The sequence below is a fragment of the Megalobrama amblycephala genome, linkage group LG6, assembly GCF_018812025.1.
Source record: "Megalobrama amblycephala isolate DHTTF-2021 linkage group LG6, ASM1881202v1, whole genome shotgun sequence".
In the NCBI taxonomy this organism is placed as follows: Eukaryota; Metazoa; Chordata; class Actinopteri; order Cypriniformes; family Xenocyprididae; genus Megalobrama; species Megalobrama amblycephala.
Genome location: NC_063049.1, coordinates 32,763,629 through 32,776,497, shown reverse-complemented (window position 1 = coordinate 32,776,497; position 12,869 = coordinate 32,763,629). Strand labels below are relative to the sequence as shown.

Below are 12,869 nucleotides of genomic sequence, written 5' to 3'. Positions count from 1 at the left end.
AGCTAAATGCCTCTCGAGCCCAAGGGAAAACCGAGCAGTCCATTTACAAAACCTCATTCAAGTTTTGAGTGCTGGAGAGAGCGCATCTATTGATCAGAGCGAGCGGACGGCATCCTTTTGGGATTACAATCTGAAACCGTGTTTTTTGAGTCCATTGCGAGAGGCACGTCATTTATAGGGTGAGTTTGACTCTCATTCCTCAAATATTTACACAGCGTGCACTGATAAATCTGTATGAAAGCGGTTGTTTCTCCGCAGCGCGTAAGTTTAATCGTGGGCTTGCAACGGCAAATACAGCTATCTCGCCTTGGGGGAAAGCGAACGCCATTTTCTCCAAGAGAGGGCTTATACACTTTGGCAACCATTTTAATGCATGAAGTTTTTCCTATCATATTTTGCGCAGTTGCAGTTGTTACAGAAGCTTGTATGGGCAGCATTAGTGCACTAACCAGACATTTATAGGTGAGGTCGGTGCAGCCTGAACAGTGTATGGTTTTGTGAATGGAGGTCTCGTTCTTTCCCCCCTCACGGATCGAGTTTCACTTCATTGAGAAAAACAAGAGGCCGTCAGGGGGCTCAGTAGGATGAGGTCCTCACCCCTGCTCAATTTTATATTTACTTTAAGCACTTAATTTAAGGGTATTTTTTTACGGCTTCCCCTCTTAATAATACACAAAATGTGTAAAGTATTCGAAAACTGTCTTTACTCTAAAATAAAAAACAGAGAGAGATTTTAAATGATTGTTTTATGATGATTTACGTTGCGAGTCATATCATTTCCTGTTTTTGAGTTATTTCTACTTATTTATTTTTCTTTTTTAAATGCCTTTTTGGAATAACAAAGGTGCTGTTTTAAGTTTAGCGAGCGGATAAAAGTGCAAGCTGTTTCGTTGTGTATGTAAACTGTAAGTTACTTATGACTGAACGCTTAAAGTTTTCCGTATGTTTATTATTGTCTCTCATGGTAGCAGATAATAGTTATTTATATATATATATATATATATAAATATATATTTCAGTTAGCGTTTCATAATTTCTCATCTATTAAGGTGAAATATATTTCTATAATAATTGTAGAAAAAGTATTGTTGTTACTCATTGTGAATATAATATAATATAATATAATATAATATAATATAATATAATATAATATAATATAATATAATATCCCATTCAAAGTATTAAACAATTGTTGTTTTGTTGGAGAGCATCACAGGAAAGGTTGGCATAATAAAAAATAATACAAATGCATTAAACAAAATATTGTTGTGAATACTCTTTTAATATATGCATGTATGCTTAATACTTTAAATGAATGTTTTAATTACATCTAGTTATATATGTGGTTATTATTATAATAAATTAGTATTTAGTAAGAAAGGGTTGCTGTTTTTTGGTGAAGCATAACAAGAAAAGTTGGCATAGTCCTCACAGTCGCCCCTTCCAAGCGTCCCGTTGATCCAGTAAGTTAGTATCCAGTGTCCTCAGAATAGATGCTTGGCAAACAATTTAGTTTTTCAATGTTTATTCATGGACTAGTTATATAAGTGGAATATCAATGTGTCATGAAATGTATGGTTTCCATTTTCCTCAGCTTATCTTAATATGCTCATCACTCTTTTCATAGTCTAATTACGGGCACAGATGGTTGGCTTTGCTTATGTAAGGTTTACATTCATCTCTACTGCAGATTGCATTATGCAGCTATCTCTCTCTCTCTCTCTCTCTCTCTCTCTCTCTGTCTTTACACATACGCTCTGTCAGGAGGGATGTTGTGATGGGTAACAGAGAGAGAAGGGGGAGGATGAATACACTGGATCAGATGGATCTGAGGGTTTTGTCAGCCTGTTTGCAGGGCTTGGTGTTTTGATGTGGGACACACTTGACTGTCCAGTAGATTTATTGCATGATTAATCTATTATTTTTTTTTTTTCTTTAGAGAAAACAGACCCCAAGAGGTCAATATAACCATCGCTTTTAAGCGAAGACCCTTTTCTGGGAGCCTCCTTGAAGACCCAGGTGACATGGACGGATTTTATGACCAGCAAGTACCATTTATGGTCCCAGCTAATGTAAGTATATATCTGCTTTCTTGTAGTTGCATGAAGCTGGTATTTCTAATTGCGTTTTTCTTTTTCAACATTAAATTAGTCAACACTGACCAAAGTGTTTTTTCACTGCAGAAGTCATTGCAAGTGGACGAACCATATAGCCGACCAGTTAATGACAGAAAAAGAAAATTAGTGGAGACTGAACTCGCTCAGGACACAGAGGGTAATTTCAACCTAATGAACATGACTAATGCATGTTTAGCAGATGGATCTGATTATTGAGATACATTAACAGTGAGCGAGCAGAAGTATTTGTGCTCAAAGTAGTTTGATCGATGCTGTGATTGTTGAAGGCTGCCTTTCATTTATCAAATACTTGGATCATAGTGGGGTTTCATGCTCTCTGACTGTCTTGTGTTTGCCTGTCATCCGCAGAACTTTTCCAGGACCTCAGCCAGCTGCAGGAGATCTGGATCGCAGAAGGTTTGTAACATTTTATTTTCATACATGTCATTTGTGCTTTGTCATGCAGCTGACATTTATATTTCAGACTCATGAACATTTCTTATAATATATGCATGTGGAATATATCTTTTCTAAGTGATACACTTCGTCCCAGCTCTTGTTTATTTTTCATGACACGCTAGCATTTAATTTGGTCTGTTGCACCAGCCTTGCGGCAGTGTCCAAAAAGTTGGCACTAAGGTGGCTGTTCATTTTTAGAGGAATGGAAAAAATACAGATAAATGTTGTCTGACAAAATGACATTGATCTGCAAATTGTTTATCAGCGGGGAGTATTGTTTGCAACTCCTTCATGCTCTCCAATCTCTCTCCACAGCTCAGGTGCCCGATGACGAACAGTTTGTCCCAGATTTCCAGTCGGAGAGCTGTGAGTACCTTGAGATGTATTATTTATTCTCCTTGGCAGTGTACTTTGGATGCAGTCCAGAAATGGCTAGGGAAAACGGCAGAGGCTGAACTCTTGGAGCTATTTATTATTCATCTCTTGCTCAAATTTAAAGCCAAAGTTTCATGGTAAACAAAGGAGATCTTAGACTAAGGATGGTGCAGAGTGGCCAGACATTCTTGTTGATTTGATTAGTTGAAGATGCCAACAGTCAGTCTCACAAACGCAGCTCATTGTATTGTTTATATTAGATATTTTAGCATGCATTAATTTTTAAAGAAATCGATTCATTTATTAACTTGGTCAGTAGCATAACACTCAACCCAATAGTGCTTTGATTTATTAGGACCTAAATGGTCTTTCCTCTTTTCATTCCTGCCTGAATCCTCTCCGCGAGAACTACCTATTTTTTCAGTCAAATCAGCCGATTGGTATCAGCATCACATGATCCAAGCTCATAATCAGATTTCACACTTTCATGCACTCCGTTCAGCCTCTGGAATGGACCGGATTCCAACGGGAAGGGTGAGAGGAAAAGGCTTCCCCTCACAGCCTACCTAAACCCATTGAATCCACAGCTACTGAAACTCATTTCATTGAGGGTTCTCAGTCCAAACGCACCCAATTTGTTAGAGCCTGGCCACAGGAATCAAAGCCAAAGGAAATACTTGAGGAATGCTCTGCGGAGCATTTTATGTTATTTTCCCCCCTTTTTGTCACAGAAGTTTGTTTTTGTTTTCGTCTGATGTTGAGGCTGGGAGACAGGGTGTGTACCAGGGCATGCGTTTCGGTCCAGTTTTGCATGTCAGCGTGGCGTTACTGAAAAGCAGAAGATTGTTATGAACGTTTGTGGCATGTGGTTTATAAAAGCAGGCACTTTTTGAATGTGCGCCATGGGTTTCTTTATGTGCAAGCTTTTCTTAGACTTTTCAGTATCAATGGGTCATCTGGATGTCACATGGCACCCCATGCCCTCCTACACATTCCCAGTACCATATCAGTGGGAGTGGCCTCTTCTCTTGTAATAACCCCAATGGCCACAGAGCAGAAAATCTTCTCACTTGAAGAGTTTATGTAGAAGAGTGCATCCTTTTAGTTCACCCAAAAATGAAATGTCATTTTCTTGCCCTCATGTCAAACCCATAAGACTTTTGTTTATCTTCGAAAGACAAATGAAGATGTTTTTAATGAAAATCCATTCCACAAAAACTTCCAAAGTCCCTTTCAAGGAAAGTCTGTTCACTTGGCACCATATTTGCAACGCCTCTGGGCAGCTATTTCGGGCATCCAATAATCTATTTGAATGGGGGAATCCTGAAATCTCATAAACTGCTTAGCAAACTCACAATTAAATAACATATTTCAAATCAGCAACAAAATCTGACATGAAATGTCTCATAAATGTTTCTTATACTCAAATAGCATTAAAAAAGCTTATTTTTCAGGCTAGATGAGCCAATACGCATGTGCAGTCCTATGCGTGAGTCTCAGGTTTCTATGGGAACCGGAGCTTCTATTGGCAGCTGCCAATGCAAGGACTTTATCAATCAGCGATTGGCTCTATTACTTAGAAGGAGGGATGTATTCCGCCATATTGCGCGTTGCAGTTTCTCCCATTCATTACTAATAGGAGTGAACAGTCTTTTATATCTATAGACTTTGATGCTTCAAAAAGTTCATAAAGAAATCGTGAAAGTAATCCATGTGAATCAAGTTTTTTTTAATCAGAGTATGTTGAAGCTACACAGTCACTTTTTTATATGATGAACAGATTTAATTTAGGCTTTTATTCACATATGATCAATGTACATGCATATAGAGCACACTGAACATTTTTGGGTGAACTAACCCTTTAACGCATGCGTTTGAGCTTTCACGTGTCTACTGAGTGCCTCTTGAGCCCAGCACAGTCTGGGTGATTTATCTGGCTCGACTCGTGTGGATCCAGTTGCGTTGGCCATTATGTGGCGCCGGATATGAGAGCTTGATGCAGAGATCCAGGGGCTAATGGTTACAGTGCGGGAGGAAAATCATTCACAATCATTGAATTACGACCACACTGATTCATGAGTATTGACTCTGCTATGATGGAAATCAGAGGGGAGCGCTTTGATTGCACGTGTTGTTCTGCACCATGATACTGATGGGCAGAACGAAGTGCTTTTATGCTTCAGTCGATTGTCATTACCCATGAAATATGGGGGTTTAATGGTGGAGAAGAATCTCCTTCTGAAGCGTTTCACTACACTTTTGTTGATGTGTTCAATTAGAAACATCTCCTTCTGCTTTTTTTCTCCCACAGTGATGTTTCATGGTCCGCCACCGGCAAAGATCAAACGGGAACTGAGTCCCTCCAAAGAGCTCTCCCCCTGTAGCCAGGATAGAAGTCCCATGCCGTATGGAGAGAAGTGCCTTTACAGCTACAGGTACTTTCTTTTATATCCATCTCAGCATCATCAAGACCTTCTTGTCAACATGAGTGTGATGACTAACTGTCCTCATTTTCCTCAATACAGTGCCTATGAAAGGAAGCCCACAGCTGGGTTTAAGCCATTGACTCCTCCCTCAACGCCCGTTTCGCCATGTGGCTCTGCCAACACTCTGGGGACACATCCCCTGCATGAACAGACTCCTCCCCCCATCTCCAACACAACATTAGGGCAGCGTCTCCTTCGTGGGCAGCCTTCAATGACCAAGACCTCACCCAGCCAGACGACGCTCACTCACCACAGCCAGAGCCCACCTTTTGCAGTGCCCTGTCCACCCCTAAACCATGACCATCACTTCAACAATGAACCTAGGTCAGTCTCTGCATGGTTTTAGGACTGTAATTTGAACTTAAGTGAACATGTGTATTCTATTTACTGTTAGTATGAAGGGAAAAAAAGTAATCTACAATTATCACTACAGTATACAAAATAGTATACATTTACAATGGTATGTTATATTATTGTTGGAAAGATTGGGGTTGGTAAAATTTTTTTTAAGATGAAAAAAGTCTTTTACGCTCTCAAAGATTTTATGAAAAATACAGTAAAAATGGTAATATTGTAAAAAATACTTTTCTATTTTAATATATTTTGAAACAGAAATCTTTTGTAACATTATAAATGTCCTTACTGTCACTTTTAATCAATTTAATATGGAAGCTTGTTTTCACCACCAAATAAAAAAATAAAAACTGTATAATTGTGACCTTTTTATCTTGCAATTCAGACTTTTTTTCTCTGAATTGCGAGATATAAAGACGAGAATTGTGAGTTTATATCTCGCAATTGTTTATAACGCGCAATTCTGAGTATATATCTCGCAATTGTTAGGGGAAAAAAGTCAGAATCTGAGGTCGCAATTACCTTTTTATTTTTTTTATTTAGTGGTGGAAACAAGTTTCCGTAATTTAATACATTCTTGCTGAAGAAAATAATTAATTTGTTCCTGCCCCACAAAAAATTAATTAATATTACATTATATTACATTACATTAATGGCAGATGCCCTTTCAGCAATGCTCACTTTGATGTCAAAAAATGTGGTGTACATCACAGCTGGGGTGGCATAATAATATGACCCCCGTGGGAATAGATTGGCTGGCATCCTGTCCTGCCACCTGTAGCCGAATTCCTGGGAGCTTACCAGAGAATGTGTGGCACATCATTTACAGCCAGTAGCAGAACAGTAGTGCTAATGCTAAGCTGCTCCTTTATTTATCCTGTCACATGACCAAAATATTTATATTTTTACATGCTGTTTGTTTATGACTTCCTTGAATCATAAGCAGCTGCTTGGATTTAACTTGAAGTGCTTCGTCATTTAGTCCAGATTTGTTGCTGGTTTTTTTTTTTAATGTTGCCATTATGTTGCAGGTTTCAGCGGCAGCTTTCAGAGCCTTGCCTTCCGTTTCCACCTTCTGACACCCAAGGAAGACCCAACTTCATGCCACAGGTCCCCAGCACTTCACCAAGAGATGGAAGACCACCTTACCATCGCCAAATGTCAGAACCTCTGGTTCCTGTGCCTGCTCAGGGCTTCAAACAGGAGCTTCTAGACCCCCGCTACACTGAGCAAGGTGTTCCCAACATGGGTCCATCCCAGGCTGCCTTCCACCCGATGGCCATCAAGCAAGAGCCACGAGACTTCTGCTTTGACTCTGGTGAGGACTGTCCCATTTCTTAGAAATAGTTTTTGGGTGTTCACAATCTGGCTGGGCTTCATGAGAGCTGTCTGGATGAGGGCATGGAATGTGTTTTGTGTGCTTGCACGAGCCTGTGACATTTAGCGTTGTTTAGTCAGGTGTATACGAACACTTGCACACCTTGAACCTTTGCGTTCAAAGAAGAGAGAAGGCTGTGCTCCACGTCCTTAGACATTTCTTAAAAGGATGGTTCATTCAAAAATTGTCATTTACTCTGCCTCAAGTTGTTCCAAACCTGTATAAATTTCTTTGTTCTGCTGAACACAAAGGAAGATATTTGGAAGAATGTTTGTAACCAAGCAGATCTCGCCCCCCCATTGACTACCATAGTATTTTTTTTTTTTACTTTTCCCAGGGCCGTAAAATTTAACATGGTAATTTAGTGTGATTAGCCCTTGACCTGTTTGCAAATTCTGTAATAAAAATATAATTTTATACATTTTATTATATCAGGAAATATCAATATGAAATTTATTTAGATTAATTTTATTAATAAATTAAGCTGTAGCAAATGAATATGAACATTTTCAATAAAATGACAGCCCTATTAATAAATAATAATAATAAAAAAAGGTTATTTAGTCCTAAGCACTGAAACAAGCTTTAAAATGTTGCATTAAGAGATCATATCTGAGGCCTGTTGGGTAATCCAACTCAGGATTTTTTGTTTTTGTCCTGTCTCATTATAGAGTTAACTTATGCATCCTATTGTCCAAAACCCCTCAGTTTAGCTCATCTTCCTGTTTGTGATCCATACATTCAGTCTAGTACATTCTTCTAGCGTTATACTATCCCTCTAGGTTTATGTTTTCAGGTTAGTGATGTAATTCCAAATCCTCTTACCATCCTTCTTATAAATGTGTACGTCACGTATTACATTTGCATGGGGGCGGCTGAACTAAGTCTTTTCATCTGTACAGCAGCCTGACAGATGATGCATCTGATGCAATCAATGAGGATCACATACTCAAAGTAAGACAGCAAAGGGGCGGAGTGGCCTGCCGAATCACCGGGACACACAAGGACAGATAAAACTTGATTGTCATGGTCCAGTATCTCGACACGGTGGCTAATCTTATTAGGTGACTCAGTGGACTCATTGCTAATGCTGCGTGTTTCTTTAGTGTGTTGATATGAGCTTAGCCAGCACTACCAGATGCGTGAGACTGGACATTCACGGCCCAGCTGTTCCATCTGAATCGCTATTTTTTTCATTGTGTTACCTTTTCAGAGCTCCCTCAAAACCTCTGTTCAAATGCCAAATGTCACTCTTTAAATCTCTATTTCTATATTAGAATTAAGGAGCAGACCGTGTTATTTTAGTACCATTGAGGTCATACTATTGTATTTTATATTTATGTTGTTTTTGTCTTTTCATTTCAGTTTATTGTAGTTTAAAAGTTAAATTAAATGAAAATGAAAATGTTGCTTTGGAAACTTGGAAGCTGAAATAAAATAAACGTTGAGAGAAATTAAATATTATTAAAACATTATTTTAAAACCGTGTTTTTAGTCAACCATAATAACCCTGGGAACCCTGGGATTTATTAACAAATATATTTTATTTTATCTTTTTATTTGTGTGTGTGTGTGTGTGTGTGTGTGTATATGTGTATATGTATATAATATATTTATTATTATTATTATTATTATATATTTTTTTTATTTTTATTAACTTGACTTATTTATGATTGGTAATTTCTCTTTTTTAATGGGCCCATTTTTCATGCTGTTTTTCAGAAGTGCCTAAGTGTCAGTCTTCATTTGGGAGAGCAGCAAGCTTCTACCAAAACCATGAGAGTAAGTGACCTTGCCATTAAAGTGTATATTACCTCACTGCAGCTTTAGCTTGCTAAAATCATCTTATTCTTTGTTAATCTTACACACAGTGTCTCTTTTTCCCTCTGCCTGTAGACTTCTCATTTGACAGAGATCAGCAGTTGTATTTTGACGACACCTGCGTGGTTCCCGAGAGACTTGAAGGTAAGATTTCACCACGGGTTATGTATAGCTTTAAATGGAAGACAAGTTAATGGTCAAGCTATCTCAGTTGTTTTCAAATGTTCAGTCTTTATTGTTCAGATTCACCTAGGCACCCCCTTCTAGTATGGCGGTGCGAAATGAACACTGCGTCCACATTAGCAGCATTTGTGTTGGAATTTCTCGTCTGCTTGCTCATGCGGCAGACTCTAATCCTCGTAATTCTTGTTTCTGACAGGGAAGGTAAAGCAAGAGCCCTCTGTGTATCGTGACGGCCCACCTTACCAACGTCGCGGCTCCCTCCAGCTTTGGCAGTTTCTGGTTACGCTTCTGGATGATCCTGCCAACGGTCATTTCATTGCCTGGACAGGACGTGGAATGGAGTTCAAACTTATTGAGCCAGAGGAGGTCAGCACCTAAATTCAATATTTTTAGTTTCTTTCAAGCACACACACTATTTACAATAGCCTTGTATGTTCTCGCTTTTGGTAGTTGGGTATCTATACATGTATTTTTGTGTGAATTTTGGGATATCACACAAAAAAATGCTAAACACTGAATGCTAGAAACGCATTAAGATGAAAATAAAACTTCTCGATTGAGGTGTATTATATTCGTTAAAGGACAAGTTTGTTGATTTTCAATCAGGTTTGAATTATGATGTTGGTAGTATATGTAAATGAACAATGTTAATTCTCTCTTTTTCTTACCTGCGCCCAGATCTTCTGGTTTATTTGACAGCTCCAGGGCTTTTAATAAAACTACAGATTGTACACTGGGGGAAAAAAAAAAATCAGTGTACTTTTGAAACAATTCTCACTTGGAAATTGCAAGGAAATGTAACAATTTGCAAAGAGATGGCAAGTAACATTGAATTAAACGTGAAACTTTGAAGTAGATAGACTAAAATTGTATTTTCCTTTAAAGCATAGTCATCATTTTATTTATGAAAAAAGTCATTTTTTACAGTGTAATGCATTTTTGTATTCCTGCCCAAAACAATTTCTGCCTTTCTACTGCATACACAGCCAAGTTTTATTAAAAGCCCATCTTGTCAGTGGTGAATTTCATTAATGAAAACACAATTACCGAATAAATTTTGTCAGAGCGTTTGACCTCTCAAATCACATGTAATTTATGACATAAAAAAGCCACAGTGGTTTTCCAAGTGATTTTTTTTTTTTTTTTTTTTTTTTTTTTTTTTTTTAATGTCAGTTTCCCTGGAAGTGATGCTGCTTTATTCATAAACGTTTTTTTGCGTTTATTCCAATTTTGGTTGTGCATATTAAATTGCTAACTAAATTAATATGGCAACTAAATAAAGCATCGCTAATGAAATAATCCTCATCTGCCTTTTCAGGTGGCACGACGCTGGGGCATCCAAAAGAACAGACCGGCCATGAATTACGACAAGCTGAGTCGCTCACTTCGTTACTATTATGAGAAGGGAATCATGCAGAAGGTAAAGGCAGGTTCACGTTTCTTTTACTCTTTGCTCTACTCATAATGACAATAGATAGTTGCACCAATTTTCCAAGATTTTTTTTTTTTTCCTCTTTTCTTTTTTCTAATGCCTCCTTTTTTCTCTTCAGGTTGCTGGCGAGAGGTACGTGTACAAATTTGTGTGTGATCCCGAGGCTCTCTTCTCCATGGCCTTCCCGGACAACCAGAGGCCCAACCTTAAAGCAGACCCCGACAGCTTGCCCGGAGCGGACGACGACACTCTTCCGTTGGCGCACTATGACGAGGGGGCTTCGTACTTGGTAGATGGTGGCGAGCAGTGTGTCGCTGGGATGCCTTTCCCTGACGGTTATGTGTACTGAGCCTGAACCGTTGACCTGACTGAAACACGTTTGTCCCTCTTGCCTCGACTCCTTTTGAACTGTTGCCCACTTCCAGATTAACCCTCCCAATCATTAAGAAAAGAACGAGGAGAAATCTGCGAGCCACCATTTCTCGAGAAGGTGTCAAGGAGGTGAGGAAAGCTGGTTTCCCACGCTTAAACCCTCCTCGTGGCAAACGGTCACTGCCGCAGAGATGAAGAGGTTGAGCTGGAGCCGACCGGCGCCGAAAGACTGACAGATCTCACTGCGAGAATTGTAGCAATTCTGTTTTTGACAATCTGCTTTTTTTAAAAAAAGAAAAATTGGTAACAAATTATTAAGAGACATCCTCACAGAATAACCCTTAAATGCAGCACTATTTAATAGTTGCCTTTTTGGTCTGAATTTATTTTGTTTTACCTCCAAACAATGTAGACAAGAAGTCAAAAGGGCTTTATTTTGCAAGGAGAAAAAAATGACCCATATGTTTCTTTAGAATCTTTAGAAAGCTGGCTTTTATACACTTTTTGTTGAACTAAATGTGGACAGCTTTAATTATGCTGAGGAATACTGAACATGTTCTTTTTGTACCTTTGGTTTTGTTCTGAATCCTTTTGTCAAGTGTTAGTTTTATAAAAAAGTTTCGTTTTCATGCTGGTTAACCCAGGGGTTGTTGATGTGAAGTTAAACCAGAGGCACTCTTAAGTATATTTAGTCAACTTCACAAGACTGTTAACCCATTTTAAATGTATTTCTGTATGCCTGTTGCTATTTAATTTTCCACTCCCCAAAAAGCCAAATTTTTAATTAGAGTTCATATTATTTTCTCACTTTCAAAAGGGATGCACTAGTCACAATTTCTTCATGCTTTAGTGTAAGTAAAGGTCAACACCATTTAGCCTCTTACATTATTTTTTGGCATCATTCTATATTTTAATGCACCAGGAAAGCAGGGCCTTGCATGCAATAAGGTACAAGAAAAATACATTTTCCTGGTCAGCTACTCATTGCCAATCTCAAGTTGACAAAAGACCACTGCTACCTTTTGCATGACGTATTCAATGATCAGCTGTCCACTAACATATCGCTTTATGCTGGACAAAGAAGAAATTGTGGAGTTCTCTGCATTTGTATTCTCTCTCTCTCTCTCTCTCTCTCTCTCTCTCTCTCTCTCCTTTTCTTTCTTTTTTTCTTTTTTTCAAAAGATGAACTTATATATTTTTGCAAAGTCTGCATTTATTTGATTTGATTGTATAAGCTGTATAGTTCTGCCTGTAACAGATACTCTATGTATGTTTTAAATGGATCCCTGTGTTGCAGTGACTGCACACCAGTGGTTACCGGACACCCTTTCCTGGTGGGTTCGAGAACAGTGCCTTTAAATGAGAGGTGCAGCTTATAAAATAACCGTTTTCTCATATGAGGGGCTTGTCTCAAACATCCACCACAGAAGGGTTGTCTGCACTTGTACAGGCTTAACCTTGTCCCCTCACAATGTGTACCTTACACTGCTGAGTTTATAATCTGTACTGGGTACAATAAACTGTTCATTCTGCTTCACTTGCACTCCTGTGTTCTGCTTTTTCTTCTGCCACATCTCTCTAGTTAAGAATTTAATGTGGTGCGTGTGTGTGTGTGAGAAATATAAAGCCCATTTTAGGTGATGGGCTGTTGCTTTTTAGCAGTGAATATGAAACACTATTCTGTATCGATCAGCCTCTATTCAGTTAAAGGCCTTTTGCTGTCCCAGGGGCTGCGCTGTCCTTTCATCAGGACTTTAGATGGTTAGCTAATGTGTGTCTGCTCATATGGTCATGCCGTAGGCCTCCCATCTATGATTATTTAATAACTTTGTATGGATGGGTGTGTAGCATGTGTGATACTATATCTTGCACTTATGTCAAAACATCCACAG

At 38.6% G+C, this 12,869-nt stretch overlaps 1 protein-coding gene across 4 annotated transcripts; it reads left to right on the top strand.

Moving 5' to 3' along the window:
• Positions 1–12,520, top strand: etv5a (ETS variant transcription factor 5a). Of its 4 annotated transcripts, none has more exons than XM_048194121.1 (13): positions 1–179; positions 1,940–2,072; positions 2,181–2,274; positions 2,487–2,534; positions 2,892–2,942; positions 5,263–5,386; positions 5,477–5,761; positions 6,823–7,109; positions 8,892–8,951; positions 9,066–9,134; positions 9,370–9,539; positions 10,492–10,599; positions 10,724–12,520. In XM_048194121.1, exons 2-13 carry the CDS (start codon positions 2,025–2,027, stop codon positions 10,952–10,954), a joined length of 1,575 nt encoding a protein of 524 aa, XP_048050078.1. In that variant the 5' UTR covers positions 1–179; positions 1,940–2,024; the 3' UTR covers positions 10,955–12,520. The 4 variants fall into 4 exon arrangements, with proteins under 4 accessions (XP_048050078.1, XP_048050079.1, XP_048050080.1 ...); XM_048194122.1 differs by having other exon boundaries at positions 3–179; positions 2,184–2,274; XM_048194123.1 differs by having other exon boundaries at positions 8–179; positions 10,492–10,593.
• Positions 12,521–12,869: the final 349 nt, after the last annotated feature.